This window comes from Ranitomeya variabilis, chromosome 6, assembly GCF_051348905.1.
Source record: "Ranitomeya variabilis isolate aRanVar5 chromosome 6, aRanVar5.hap1, whole genome shotgun sequence".
NCBI classification, from domain to species: domain Eukaryota; kingdom Metazoa; phylum Chordata; class Amphibia; order Anura; family Dendrobatidae; genus Ranitomeya; species Ranitomeya variabilis.
The window spans coordinates 496,151,031-496,165,922 of NC_135237.1; the positions used below are offsets into that span (position 1 = coordinate 496,151,031).

The following is a 14,892-nucleotide window of genomic DNA, read 5'->3' on the forward strand; positions in this document are numbered from 1 at the left end:
TCTTGCCACTCTTCCATAAAGGCCAGATTTGTGCAGTGTACGACTGATTGTAGTCCTATGGACAGACTGTCCCACCTCAGCTGTAGATCTCTGCAGTTCATCCAGAGTGATCATGGGCCTCTTGGCTGCATCTCTGATCAGTCTTCTGCTTGTTTGAGATGAAAGTTTAGAGGGATGGCCAGGTTTTGGTAGATTTGCAGTGGTATGATACTCCTTCCATTTCAATATGATCGCTTGCACAGTGCTCCTTGGGATGTTTAAAGTTTTGGAAATAATTTTGTATCCAAATCCGGCTTTAAACTTCTCCACCACAGTATCATGGACCTGACTGTTGTGTTCCCTGGTCTTCATGATGCTCTCTGTGCTTCAAACAGAACCCTGAGACTATCACAGAGCAGGTGCATTTATACGGAGACTTGAGTACACACAGGTGGATTATATTTATCATCATTAGGCATTTAGGACAACATAGGATCGTTCTGAGATCCACAATGAACTTCTCGAGTGAGTTTGCTGCACTGAAAGTAAAGGGGCCGAATAATATTGCACGCCCCACTTTTCAGTTTTTGAATTTCCAAATAAATTTTAAATAACCAATAAATTTCGTTCAGCTTCACAATTGTGTTCCACTTGTTGTTGATTCTTCACCAAAAATTTACATTTGGTATCCTTATGTTTGAAGCATGATATGTGGGAAAAAGTTGAAAAGTTCCAGGGAGCCGAATACTTTAGCAAGGCACTGTACGTATCAGTGATGTAACTTGAAGTTTGAGGACTCCAATGCAAAATATCCAACATGGCCTCAAACCATGAGTCTTTCATAGTATTTCTCAACTCATATGGGTCAAAGGGGCTCCGGGGTCCAGGTGCAACTGCAATCCCTGATTCCTGTCTTTTTTATTCCTTTTGCGTTCTTCTTTGTCACAAAACCTGACGAAGAATTCTCTAGCAACAGCAAAGTAAATGAGATTCTCAAAGTCTCATGCACATCTTGCTTATTTGTGACTTGCAGATTTGCAGCAGATTTAGTTCAATTCTTTGAGAATTTTTGCTGCAGATTTCACCCATACTAATTAATGGGAAAAACGCATACAAAAAAATTATCAAAACAAATGTATTTTATGCTGCAAATACTGATCGTGTGCACATACCCTTACATCTACTCAGCTTTATTATGCCACTGCAGCCCCTCTCTGCTGACAGAGATCAAGGAAACCTAGAATCTTACTTATTAAAGTTTACAGATCGAGACACGTAAGGGCAAGGCCTGGGCAGGGAACAATGGTCTGAAGAGAACATATACATATTTGGCAGGGCCGGACTGGGACTAAAATTCAGCCCCGGCATTTGAAGTTACACAGGCCCACTTGTCACATGGTGACTGTATAATATCCACAAACCCGTTGAAGCGCCGGAGCGGCGCGAAACGGCCGTCGTTTGGACCTGTACACTCTGCTGTATTTGCACCCCCGAGCCGTGAAGATTTTATCGTAAAAAAGAGTTACCTGTTTTGAAGATCGGTGAGTACTGCCGCTTTCTTTCTGCTCATGGTTCGTATCTGCATGTTTTCTTGGCCAAGCACCCGAGATCAAGTGGCCAGCTTCTGCTGATGGCCGGTGTGTTCATTAAGTAAGCGCTCTGGTGGTGCTGTTCTCTTTGTGAATGATGGTATAATATCTTTGTACACTTGTAGGCAGGGCCGGTTTTAGGCAAAGTGGGGCCATAGGCAAAGTTTATAATGGGGCCCCAAATGCTAACATATTGCACATGGAGCGCCCTCAGACGCAGGGCCGCGGGGTACTCGGTACCGGGCCTCTCGGTCTCGGTCCTGGGGTTGTCACGGTGGCTAGACCCGGTCCGTGACCCTGCTAAGGGGCGTCCAATGAAAGGTGTGATGATGGTGCGTTGTGCAAGGTGCGATGAATAACGAGGACACAGGGATGCAGTCTCTTTACCTCTTTACTGAAGGCTTCGGGATCCGCAATCCAGAGCACTGCTAACAGGGCTGGCTGAGACCGGCCGGTCCGAAGGCACATCCATAGTTCCCTTTGCAGGTGGAAATCAGTGCCTACCTTCTAGCGCCTGGGTGTTGTAGTACCTCCCTGCTGAGCACCACGGGATAGTCCTCACAACTGTTGTGTCTGTTTCCGATGTTCTTTCTCTCTCCGTCCCCCAGATGATATGGCTAGGACGCACCCGTATGACGGGGTAGGCTTGGAGTTATTTTATAGGGACCCTAGAGACGCCCCTCTCCCACAATTGCCTCCGTTGTCTTCATTAGGTGTAAAGGTGAGACAGCCAACCTATAGTTAACTGCCCGGCCGTAGTTCAAGGTAATGCATGGAGTCTCTTACTTTCTCGGCGTTCCGGCCGCCGGCTACGCGCCTCAGTAGGATGTTGCCGATCTCGGGGCACGACTCCTACTGGTTCTATTCTCCGATGTGCTGTGCTCCCGTTTCTCACTTCTCCACAATATGCTTCGCTTCGTGTCCTTTCTTAGAAGTCTGCCGCTATAAGGCACAGGCACGACTCCGTAACGATCCGTCCCTTTCTAGGCCTCTGTCAGGATCCCACCCCTGACAGGTCCTCTCCCGAGCTCTTCCCAGCTACTTCTCCCTGACTTCCTATCCAACCCCCAGTTTTACCCAAGTGTGAGGAGTGGCCTAGTAGATAGGGCCTTTTGCTCCCCCTGGCGGTCGGAGTGTGAAGTTTAATGTGTGTCTGTGATACCTGGTCAGGTGAACTCCTTTAGTGCCATCAGACATACCATCACTCCCCTTAGTGGCGGAGCTACAGCACTGCAACGACCAGGACTCTGGGGCGCTGCACACATCACACAAAAGCATTTCGGTTGTATTTACAAGCGCTGAGTTCAGGCCGCTAAATGAGTTTGATCGACAATACTGAAGTTGATCAACGCTTGTTTCCCGGCCTCTTTCCACCAGCTGAGGAATAATGATGGGACAGAACGATCACTAATAGATCACTAATAGATCACTAACAGATCACCATACAGTATCATGTTATCAGCAGCACATCTACAGTTTACGCCGGCGTTGTGCTCCTGAGAACAATGATTTTTGTTCCGGCAAAAAATCTGAATATGCAGCATTTTACTTGTTTAGTAAAATACACCCCATAGTCCTCCATATATTATAATGTGCACCACAGTCCTCCATATAGTATAATACACTCCCTATAGTCCTCCATATATTAAAATACACTGCTCAGTCCTCCACATAGTATAATACACTCCTCATAGTGCTCCATATAGTATAATGCACCACCATTGTCATCCATGTAGTACAATTCACTTCCCATAGTATAATGCACCCCATAGTTCTTCATACAGTATAACGTATTCCCCATAGTCCTCGATACAGTATAATGCAGCCCACATATAGTATAATGCAGCCACCACCCCACAGAGTATAATGCAACCACCCCACAGAGTATAATGTAACCCCCCATAGAATATAATGCAGCCCCCCTCAGTTTAATGCAGCCCCCTCATAGAGTATGATGCAATCACCCCTCATAGAATATAAATATAATACAGCCCCCATAGAATATAATGTAGCCCCGAATAGAATATAATACAGCCCACCTCCCCATAGAATATAATGCAGCCCCATCAGAGTATGATGCAATCATCCCTCATAAAATCTAATACAGCCCCCATAGAATATAATACAGCCCACCTCCCCATAATATATATAATGTAGCCCCCCATAGAATATAATGCTGCCCCCCATAGTATATAACACAGCCTCCCCCATAGAATATAATATACCCCCCATAGTATATAACACAGCCTCCCCCATAGAATATAATATACCCCCACAATAGTATATAACACAGCCACATAGTATATAACACAGCCTCCCCCATAGAATATAATATACCCCCATAGTATATAGCAAAGCCTGCATAGTATATAGCACAACCAGCATAGTATATAGCACAACCCGCATAGTATATAGCACAACCCGCATAGTATATAGCACAACCCGCATAGTATACAGCACAGCCTGCATAGTATATAGCCCAACCCGCATAGTATATAGTCCAACCCATAGTATATAGCACAACCCGCATAGTATATAGCAAAGCCCGCATAGTATATAGCACAACCTGCATAGTATATAGCACAACCCGCATAGTATATAGCACAGCCTGCATAATATAGCACAGCCCACGTAGTAGATAACACAGCCCACATAGTAGTATACAGCACAGCCCACATAGTAGTATACAGCGCAGCCCACGTAGTAGTATACAGCGCAGCCCACGTAGTAGTATACAGCACAGCCCACGTAGTAGTATACAGCACAGCCCACAGAGTAGTATACAGTACAGCCCACAGAGTAGTATACAGCACAGCCCAGAGTAGTATACAGCACAGCCCACACAGCAGTATACAGCACACACAGCCCATGTAGTAGTATACAGCACACACAGCCCATGTAGTAGTAGTATACAGCACACACAGCCCACGTAGTAGTATACTGCACAGCCCCCCTCCAAGAATGGCCCCACAGTCCAGTTAAAAAACAAACAAAAACACACTCCTCACCTCTCCTCGTGCCCGCGCTGCTCCCTGCTCCAGTCTCGGCGGCTGCCGCTGCACTGCCTGGCTCACGGTGAGTGCGCGATGACGTCATCGTGCACCCGCAGTGTCAGAGGCAGAGCGGGGAATAATGGGAGAGGAAGCGTCGTCAGACACTCTCTCCTCCATCATTGCATTGAACTGTACTGGCGTCATAGATGCCGGTATAGTTAAATGCAGCGGCGCTGGCGAGGGCAAGTCGGCGCTGGCGCCACTGACAACAGCACAGTGTGCAGCGGCCCACTACTGGCACCGGCCCTTCTGGCATTTGCAAGAACTGCCCGATGGCCAGTCCGGCCCTGATATTTGGTTTCCCTAAAACGGCAGCAGCCTGGATAATAAATAATTGTGGTTTATGATGATCACTGTAAAAGAAAATAATAAACTGCTGACATTTTTTTTGTATCCAAATAAAAAGGTAAAACATTAACATGCATGCGCCAAAAGTGGTATCTAAATGATGTACGAATTATTCCACAAAGATAAGTCCCTGGACAGATATTTTGGATATATTATTAACACATTTCACCTCTGGATTGCAAACATCAAAAAATTGAAAACCTTTTCTTGTTGATAAAGTCTATTCTTTCAAGAGTTAAAAAAAATTATGTGGTGATCATTGTGCATTGGGTTTCTCTAACCCCTGGGTGATCACAGGTGATCAGCTGTTATTATAAGGGACTAGATGGTGGCCCGATTCTAACGCATCGGGTATTCTAGAATATGCATGTCCACGTAGTATATTGCACAGCCCACGTAGTATATTGCCCAGCCACGTAGTATATTGCCCAACCACGTAGTATATTGCCCAGCCACGTAGTATATTGCCCAGCCACGTAGTATATTGCCCAGCCACGTAGTATATTGCCCAGCTACGTAGTATATTGCCCAGCCACGTATGTCACAGGTTAAAAAATAAAAAATAAACATATACTCACCTTCCAAGGGCCCCTTGTAGTCCTGTCGCCTGTGTGCGGTGCATGCGGCAGCTTCCGGTCCCAGGGTTGATATGAGCGCAGGACCTGTGATGACGTCGCGGTCACATGACCGTGACGTCATGGCAGGTCCTTCTCACGCAGGCGCGCAGGACCTGTGATGACGTCGCGGTCACATGACCGTGACGTCATGGCAGGTCCTTCTCGCATAGCATCCTTAGCACCGGAACCTGCAGGCGCGAGCGCATCGTCGGACTACGGAAGGTGAGAATAGCAGGGTTTTTGTTTTTTTTTTATTATTTTTAACATTAGATCTTTTTACTATTGATGCTGCATAGGCAGCATCAATAGTAAAAACTTGGTCACACAGGGTTAATAGCGGCGGTAACTGAGTGCGTAACCCGTGGCATAACGCGGTCCGTTACCCCTGGCATTAACCCTGTGTGAGCAGTGACTGACTGACTGGAGGGGAGTATGCGGACGCCGGGCACTGACTGCAGGGGAGTAGGGAGGGACTAATTGGACTGTGCCCATCGCTGATTGGTCACGGCAGCCATGACAAGCAGCTGGCGAGACCAATCAGCGACGCGGGATTTCCATGACGGAAGTTGCCGACAGAAAGACAGAAAGGCGGAAGTACCCCTTAGACAATTATATATATAGATACCTGTGCCTGGCTTTTCTTGTAGGCCACCTTGTAATACATGGACAAAGCTCACAAGTAAGTATGGAAGTATAGAACTGGTGCAGGGAGTCGAGCTGCTGTACTGAAAGGCTGAAGCTCAATCTCAGAACATTTTTAGGTCTTATCTGCTCTTCTCGTTGCCTGGTTAGGGAATGATCATCAGCTACTTCTACTAGTGTCATAAACCTTCAGGTAGAACCAAATGCTCCACATGTTGGCAATATTGATGCAGTGACATGCTCGTGTCCTCTCCTGCCAGATTGATGCAATGACATGCTCCTGTCCTCTTCAGCCAGATACTAATAGTTTCATAGTTTCACAATGATTTCACAAGGCCCTAGAGAACTGTACTATTTTGTCAGTAGCACAGCAATTAATCTCTTCCCCAGCCACTGACAAGTCATATTCATGTAGCGATGTTACACTGGGATGATTTATAGTAAAGGTGGGCAATTAGTTTTGCCGAGTGGCCATGAGAGACTTACTGTTGCAGAGGGCTGAACCAATTGGCTGAAATTATTTAATTTCCATATTAATATTACCATATGGATTATATTATTTTATGTTAATATTGTTGTATAACTTATTGAACAGAATTTTGTAAGCTGACACCCCCCTATATACAGTATGAGCCCCCACCCCCACACATAGGCCATTGTTTACACAGTATGATCCCACACACCGCCCCTAATATACAGTATGAGCCCACCCATAAGCCCTAACATACAGCATGAGCCCCTCGCACTATATACAGCATGAGCCCCCACATAGCCTCCTTATATACAGGGTGATCTCACACACAGGTCACCCTCCCCCTCTTATATACAGTATGAGCCCACACACATCCACACATATTAATAAAAAAACAAAAAGACGCATATTCACCTTGATCCGGTTTCACCCGGGGCTCTTCTCTGGTCTCTGCTGTGTGTAGTGACATTTGTAGACGTGATGTATTGACATCGCGTCTGCCGTCTCAGTTGCACATGCTGAATGGTGGAAGAAGGAGGCGGCAGCTATCTCCTCCTCCATTGTATTTGTACATCGGTCCGTGGAAGTCGACCCCATGGTGCGGCCTGTGAGCCAGTGTTTTCAGTCCTTGGCTGTCTTCGTCCACAGGCCAGACTGGAAAGCCAGATTGCCAGATGTGGCCTGCGTGCCACTTTACCCAAGTCTGATTTATAGGATATGCAGAACAATACGATGTTTGACCCACTGGTGTTACTGGCAACATAGAAAATGTTTTACTACACCAAAGCTAATGGTTTAAGTAATAGATAAGTTGCATTTGCTTAATACCCTCATTTGTCACCACAACCAGAACAAAATAATCATTTAACTTTTTCTAATTAAGGGAAGGAAAGCGCATTTCACAGATTTTGACCCTTCAATCCTATTCCCTACATCCCGGGATTATTGGACATACCAAGGTTCTTACACAACTCCCCCATGTGAGGAATGTGTGACCTGGATACTCCTAAGAGAACCGATTACAGCCAGCACAGAACAGGTAAGACGTCCTGACAATTTTCACCATTATATATCAAATTCTTAGCAATTTTTAGCAGTTCCATAGAATTGGATGGAGAGGGCATTGGCCATTCCTGGCCCCACTCCTTAGAAAAGTGAGGGTCTAATTAAGACTTCATGTATTACACATTTATAGTATATGTCTGGTTGCTCAATTTACAGTATTTCAAACATTGCTGTAATTTAATTCCAGTTTATTATATTTTTTGCAGATGGAGAAACTTCGAAGCATTTTATCAACTATGGAGTGTGAAGCTCCAGTGCAAATGGCGAACAATTATCGGCCCACCCAGCCCCTGAATGGGAGAGAAGTTAGAGCATCTTTTGACTAGAATATATTTCACTGAGGTGCCTGCTCTGACTTGCTAGCTGCTAGTCCCAATAGCAGACCATTAAGAAAAAATGCTAAGTTATACCTGCCCGAAAAGCCATTATCTGAGCTCCATTCGCTGGTTTACAATGGCCGCTTTACCTATTACATTTAATAAAGGTGGCCGGGTTACTGGACGTTTCCATAACTCTGATAGACTTTATTGTAGTGACGAGAAGTGATGTCGACCTCTCTATTGAATTTAATGGAGAATTTCCCCAATAAAACAGTGAACAGTGGTCATTGAGCCCCTGATAAGTCAAATTGTAGGAGGCGAGACACAAAGGGCATGTGCACGGCACCACATCATTACATTGGTCTGATGTTTTGTTGAATCGCACTGAAAATATGCCGTCTTTACCTGCCCTTAGTCATTTATGGCATATTCTGTGCATGTGCTACAATGTTTAGGAGGGGAATATACCATTAGATAGATTTTCCACCAAATACACCATATGGTCAGGATTCTCTAACAATAACAAAATCACAATTTACCCAGGACCTCAGATTTTACAGCCAATATGATTTCTTTTCCTCCCTGCTTTCCAAAAATGACTACTCCACTGCAATAACACAGGAACATACTATTGACTAATAGAACGATTTGTATGTTTTGTGTAGAAGTCTCTACCCTGAAGCCACTCTTTATATTCACGTGTATTGATTTGTTGGTTTCTGATCACATAAACGTCAGAGTTTACCCTTTACAGATCACCAATGCAGATATAGCATTATACAATACAAAAGTCGTAGTTTCTCATATTAAGAAACACAATATACTCATAGGTTTCAACACTCACTTGTGGAACAATTATTAATACTGTGGAATACCCAGACTAAAGAGGGCACAAAACATTTTGTAAAAGCTTGTTGCGCAGTCCTCTGTTCACCTCACATGGTCACCAGCAGTAGTGTGTTTCTTCTCAAGCCTCTCTCCAATATCTCAATCTGTGCTGTGTATCTGGCAGCAATCTTTCACTCATTCTCATACACCTTGTTCTCAAGTGTTCAGCTGCTCCTTCTCTATGGTTCAGTCCATTCGCACATTCACTCCCAAGCTAACATCCAGTAGGGAAAGTACCGTATGTATGGGACAGCTAGCCCACACTTCAGACTCACTCACAGTCACACACAGTAGCACGGCCTTCTCAGTTTAGTCCTGATTTCAAGTGCTCTCTACTCCATGCGGTCCAGCCAAGGCCTGCAAAGAACTAAACCTTACTGAACCTGGGCCACGCTAAAAGGAGTCTGCCTCACCCCAAAAACTCAGCACTTTTTCCATCACTAGTTTGACTATTTCTACAGGTTCAGCAGACTCTCTATAGTTAAACGTGCTGTCTGATGGTACACTATAGCAGTAGCTGACATGGTATGCCCCTTTCCATAGAGCCATACAAGCCACCACATCACGACTACCCAACTCAAGGTCATCACCTCAACAGCCCCTGTCAGTCTTTCCTGCCTCTCTGCAGAAGGACGAGCTTGCTCCCCACTGGTGACTAAGTCTTGGCCTATCCCTCACTAGGACACACATCTAGGTCTAGTATCTCATGCCATTCTTTTGAACTTTCAGATTAGCACTAAACCTTTTCCTTTTATGGGCTCATCATTGCCACTGCTGCTTCCTGACAGTCAACACTCCATACTTGCAGAACCAGGTATTCCTAGGCGTAGCCCTTCCTTCATACACACTCCCATTCCTCACATGCAACAGCTCCTCAAGGCACCAGCAATCATTTTCTAGGTGACCTGCCAACAAAAACATACTGTATATGCAATGCTGTATAACATTATAGGCATATTAATGACACAAGCAATATTGTCACATTCACTTCAATTAGTGAAATTGTAGTCCTTTATTGAAACTGTAACAGTAGCAAATGGGCTGTTTAAGCTGAAAATAGGGGTCACACAATTCACCCTCCATACATAAAATACTGGAAAGCTTAACCAAACTAAAAAGGCCTTAACTGGGTTGTCCAATCTTTTGATGACATTTTGCAGTCACTCGATGTCTTCTGAGTCCTGACAGTGCACACTGTCAGTATTGTCACACACAGTGTGAGAAGACTAAGTGCAAAAGGAAGGGATGAGGGGAAGGAGCCCAGACACTAGGGAAAGGGTGAGTGGATACCCCTAGCTCTCATAACACCCTACTTGCCCTACCATCCCTAAAATTAGTTCCTCACCAATCACCGAGCAGGAAACCTAAGGCCTTTATATCCCTAGAGCTAGGCCCTGGATAAGGATGGGGAAAGGATGTGAACTGGTCAATACCCACTGTAAACTAAAGACAAAAAGGTAGACAGACAAGGGAAATGAACATAGCTTGAGCAGACTCAGAGAGGAAACACCAAACGTCCTCAAACAGCTCCAGAGACTGCTATAGCTCCAAGCCTTCATAAGGGAAAGCTGTAAATATCACCGGTGACTCTCTGCAGCAGACTGGGAATTTATCAACACCCAGGTCCAGGTGTGTCAATTAGAGCTGAAGACAGGTTGCCGCTGTGTCTAAGGGTATGTGCACACATCCGGGTTTCTTGCAGAAATTTCCTGAAGAAAACCGGAAATTTTCTGCAAGAAATCCGCATTTTTTTTTTGTTTTTTTCGCGGTTTTTTTAGCATTCTGCAAGCGTAATTAGCTTGCAGAATGCTAAAGTTTTCCAAGCGATCTGTAGCATCGCTTGGAAAACTGATTGACAGGTTGGTCACACTTGTCAAACATAGTGTTTGACAAGTGTGACCAACTTAGATAGAATGTTTAAAAATAATAAAAAAAATAAAAAAAAAGATTATACTCACCTGCAGACAGCTGATCTCCTCGGCGGCGTCCATTCCTATAGATGGTTTGTGTGTGAAGGACCTTCGATGACGTCGCGGCTTGTGATTGGTCGCGTGAGCGGTCACATGAGCGGTCACGCGACCAATCACAAGACCGCGACGTCATCGCAGGTCTTTCACACAGACCATCTAAAGGAATGGAAGCGGCAGCATGCACCGGAGAGGCGGGAACACTCCGGGGGCCATCAGAGGGTGAGTATATGACTATTTTTTATTTTAATTCTTTTTTTTTTACCAATTATATGGTGCCCAGTCCGTGGAGGAGAGTCTCCTCTCCTCCACCCTGGGTACCAACCGCACATAATCTGATTACTTCCCGCATGGTGTGCACAGCCCTGTGCGGGAAGTAAGCAGATCAATGCACTCCTAGGTGTGCGGAATCCCCACAATTCCGCAATTTTAATGAACATGTTGCTTTTTTTTCCGCGATGCGATTTTTTCGCGGAAAAAAATGCAACATTTGCACAAAAAATGCGGAATACCCTGTAAATAATAGGAGGCATATGTTAGCGGTTTTTTTCGCGCTTTTATCACGTTTTTATAGCGAAAAAACTCAAAAAATCCTGAACGTGTGCACATGGCCTAAGAGTCAGAAGGATTAAGGAGGCGTCTGTAATGCCAAACGCAGAGGCCTTCTGCAGCCAGATGCAGAGTGACAGACTGTTGCATCTGACACACCCGTGACAAGTATTCACTGATATGCATATATACTATCTAGACATTCCTGGTTTCTTTCAATTAACTTGTATTAACAGAGGCCTAGCACATCTAGTTTGCACATGAGGGCATGCATGCAAATTGCATGCTTGCAGTCAGGGAACCGCTTGCTCTCATTGGCGTGTTGACTGCACGCTGTCAGGATTCAGAAGGCCGTAGTCACATAGTGTGACTGCACACATTTATCAAAAGATTGGGCAACCCCTTTAAAAGAAACTTGTCAGCACAATATTTTTGTTATGATCTGACATCCCAGTAGTGAGAAACTTATTGTAGTCTACACCAGATTCCTCATTACAGGCACATCAGATCCCTAAAAAAAGAGCATTTTTATTAGGGGTCAAGCGACTGTACAACTACTGTACTACTACTGTACTTTCATATGCAAGTTTGTGCAGATAGGTTCCATTTAATTATGAATTATCTATGCTCTATGGCATGTGCGCAATATTATTGATTTTTAACTGCTTTTTCCTGAAATTCTAATTTCCAGCACCTGCGCCATTCTAAGCTTACCGTACATTATGCAAATAACAGCCACATTTAAGACAGTGAATAGTTGGAAATTGAAAGCAGGTGTTTAGAAATCAGCCTGTGGCACTGCTGAGGTGTTATGGAAGCCCAGGTTGCTTTGATAGCAGCGTTCAGCTCTTCTGCATTGTTGGGTCTGGTGTCCCTCATCTTCCTCTTGACAATACCCTGTAGATTCTCTATGGGGTTAAGGTCAGGCGAGTTTGCTGGCCAACCAAGCACAGTGATACTATTGTTTTAAACCTGGTATTATATTAGTGTGGACAGGGGCCAAGTCCTGCTGGAGAATTAAATTTCCGTCTAGAAAAAGCTTGTCGGCAGAGGGAAGCATGAAGTGCTCTAAATTTTTAAACGCTTAGGAAGCCTTTTGCAGGTGTTTTTTATTATTCTAATTTACTGAGATAATGACTTTTGGGTTTTCATTGGCTGTAAGCCTTAATTATCAAGATTAACAGAAATAAACACTTGAAATAGATCACTCTGTTAGTAATGACTCTATATAATATATGAGTGTCACTTTTTGTATTGAATATGCAAATTGCCTCTTCTGAGAAGAGGCCTTAAACTCTATAGCGCCTCCTGTTGGAAGTAGCGATCCTACAAGTCACAATCAACCCTCTAACGAGTCGTGCAATATGACTTAGGATAAAAGCCAAATCAGTATCTCAATTCGCAGACACGGTGTTTCGGGCTGTTGGCCCTCGTCAGTGCGAAAGCATGAGAACTGATTTGGCTAGGTGAGAGGCTCTGGACTGGGGTCTAAGGGGTAACGTTTCTCCTTATGTAGAGTGACATACCAGCTGGCTTGTCAAGGTAAGGAGGCTTATTCGCCCTGCAATGCTCCTCTGGGAAATTAAATATGCAAATTGCCTCTTCTGAGAAAAAGAGGACTTAAACTCTATAGCGCCACCTGTTGGAAGTAGCGATCCTAAAAGTCACAATCAACCCTTTAACGAGTCGTGCAATATGACTTAGGATAAAAGCCAAATCAGTATCTCAATTCGCAGACATGGTGTCTCAGGCTGTTGGCACGACTCGTTAAAGGGTTGATTGTGACTTGTAGGATCGCTACTTCCAACAGGTGGCGCTATAGAGTTTAAGTCCTCTTTTTCTCAGAAGAGGCAATTTGCATATTTAATTTCCCAGAGGAGCATTGCACGGCGAATAAGCCTCCTTAACTTGACAAGCCAGCTGGTATGTCACTCTACTTTTGCTGGATCCATTTTTTTTCAAAAAACGACGCATTGTGACGGAAAAAGAAAGATGGAAGTGTGAAAGAGGCCTTACACACAGTATACCTCAACTTTGTTCATTTTATTTGTCTGTTCTTACTTCTGCTATTAAGTATCAAAACCGTTGCTCCAAATCAACCATCTGGAACAATTAAACACAGCATTACACAATGTTGGAGAACTAAACCAACCATTTATATCCAAAAATGTATTCTAGGTAAGATTCCAGGCATTAACAATAAATCACATGATTTTTTAGTTAAATTATGTAATTATTCACTAAATATGTAAAGGATATGGAATATATATTTTGATGGTTTATATCCTACATACTTGGATTGGTTCATGTTTTATTTAGTACGATTGGAATATATTCTGTATCTGTCTAAAACCTAACAATAGATATTGTAGTAGTGCACATAGGGGAATAGCAGGAAGAGGAGGCAGTAGGGGGACACAGAGAGACTAGGACTACACCACAGTATGGACCCAAGGCTGCATTTCATCACACAGAAGACATATTGTAAATGACTCCCGTTTTCATATGAGCTCCTCCTGCACCCTTCCAGCTATTTCACCTTTACCGCCAAGCCAAAAACATAGAAAAAAATCCTTAAAAACAATTACTTTATTAGATATCTACTAAAAAATACCAACAAACAAAAACCCCCACTATATCGATATACATGTATAAATTAAAGCTGAACCCTACTGAGATGCTAGCGCACACCTAACCTTTTATCTGCCTATCAGCGGAGGTTGGCACCCTATATAGGAACAAGAAATGGCACCCCCACTCCACAGCAGCTGTCCCTAGAAAACCCCAAACTGTACCTAATGATTACCAAGGATAAACAGTCATTCAGTATAAGGTGTTGTAAAATATAGCTTAAGTAGGCTGAAGGATAGAAAAAGGTGGGTGAAAGTATGCAATTGTTTTTAAGGTTTTTTTTTCTATGCTTTGGCTACTTGACAAACCTTGATACTATTACATACAGACGCTTTTTGACCTTTCCCTCCCCCAAAATATCTAAGTGGCAGAAAGACATCGCAGAGTCTTCTTTGATTGCCTACAGCTCCTCGCACTTCTGTGTGATGGTCCTTCCACATGTGTAGGGTAGCCTCCTCCTCAGCGGTGAACACAGTCTGTACTCTGCTCTCTGATTGGTGGGGCAGCACACTGCCCTGCTGCCTCCTGTGGCTGCCGCTCCACCAATCAGCATTGCTGTTCCTTAAAAGGTTACCAGGGCTGTCCGCATATGATCCTTAATTCACTGGTTTAGCGACTCTACTGACCACAGATTGGCAGCGTGACGTGTCTTGACTCACAAGTGCCTCTACAGCAGACTGGCTAGATCTGTAATATGGTGATACGCCTGGGTCAGCATATCATATAAATGATTTACACACTAATCTATCTATATTATTATTTTTTTTCCTTT

General features: G+C 44.1%; 2 protein-coding genes across 2 annotated transcripts in view; one reads left to right on the plus strand and one right to left on the minus strand.

The window, feature by feature from the left end:
- Window positions 1-8,367, plus strand: part of LOC143782856 (carbonic anhydrase 3-like) — a 30,042-nt gene extending 21,675 nt beyond the window's left edge. Inside the window, exons 6-7 of the mRNA XM_077270775.1 lie at window positions 7,584-7,739; window positions 7,972-8,367. Of these exons, the coding sequence (XP_077126890.1) occupies window positions 7,584-7,739; window positions 7,972-8,091 (276 nt within the window). The 3' untranslated portion in view covers window positions 8,092-8,367. The remainder of the gene's footprint in view (window positions 1-7,583; window positions 7,740-7,971) is intronic.
- LOC143782854 (E3 ubiquitin-protein ligase RNF31-like) overlaps window positions 1-14,892 on the minus strand; it is a 346,633-nt gene that overhangs the window by 136,963 nt on the left and 194,778 nt on the right. The gene's annotated exons all lie outside the window — the stretch shown is intronic.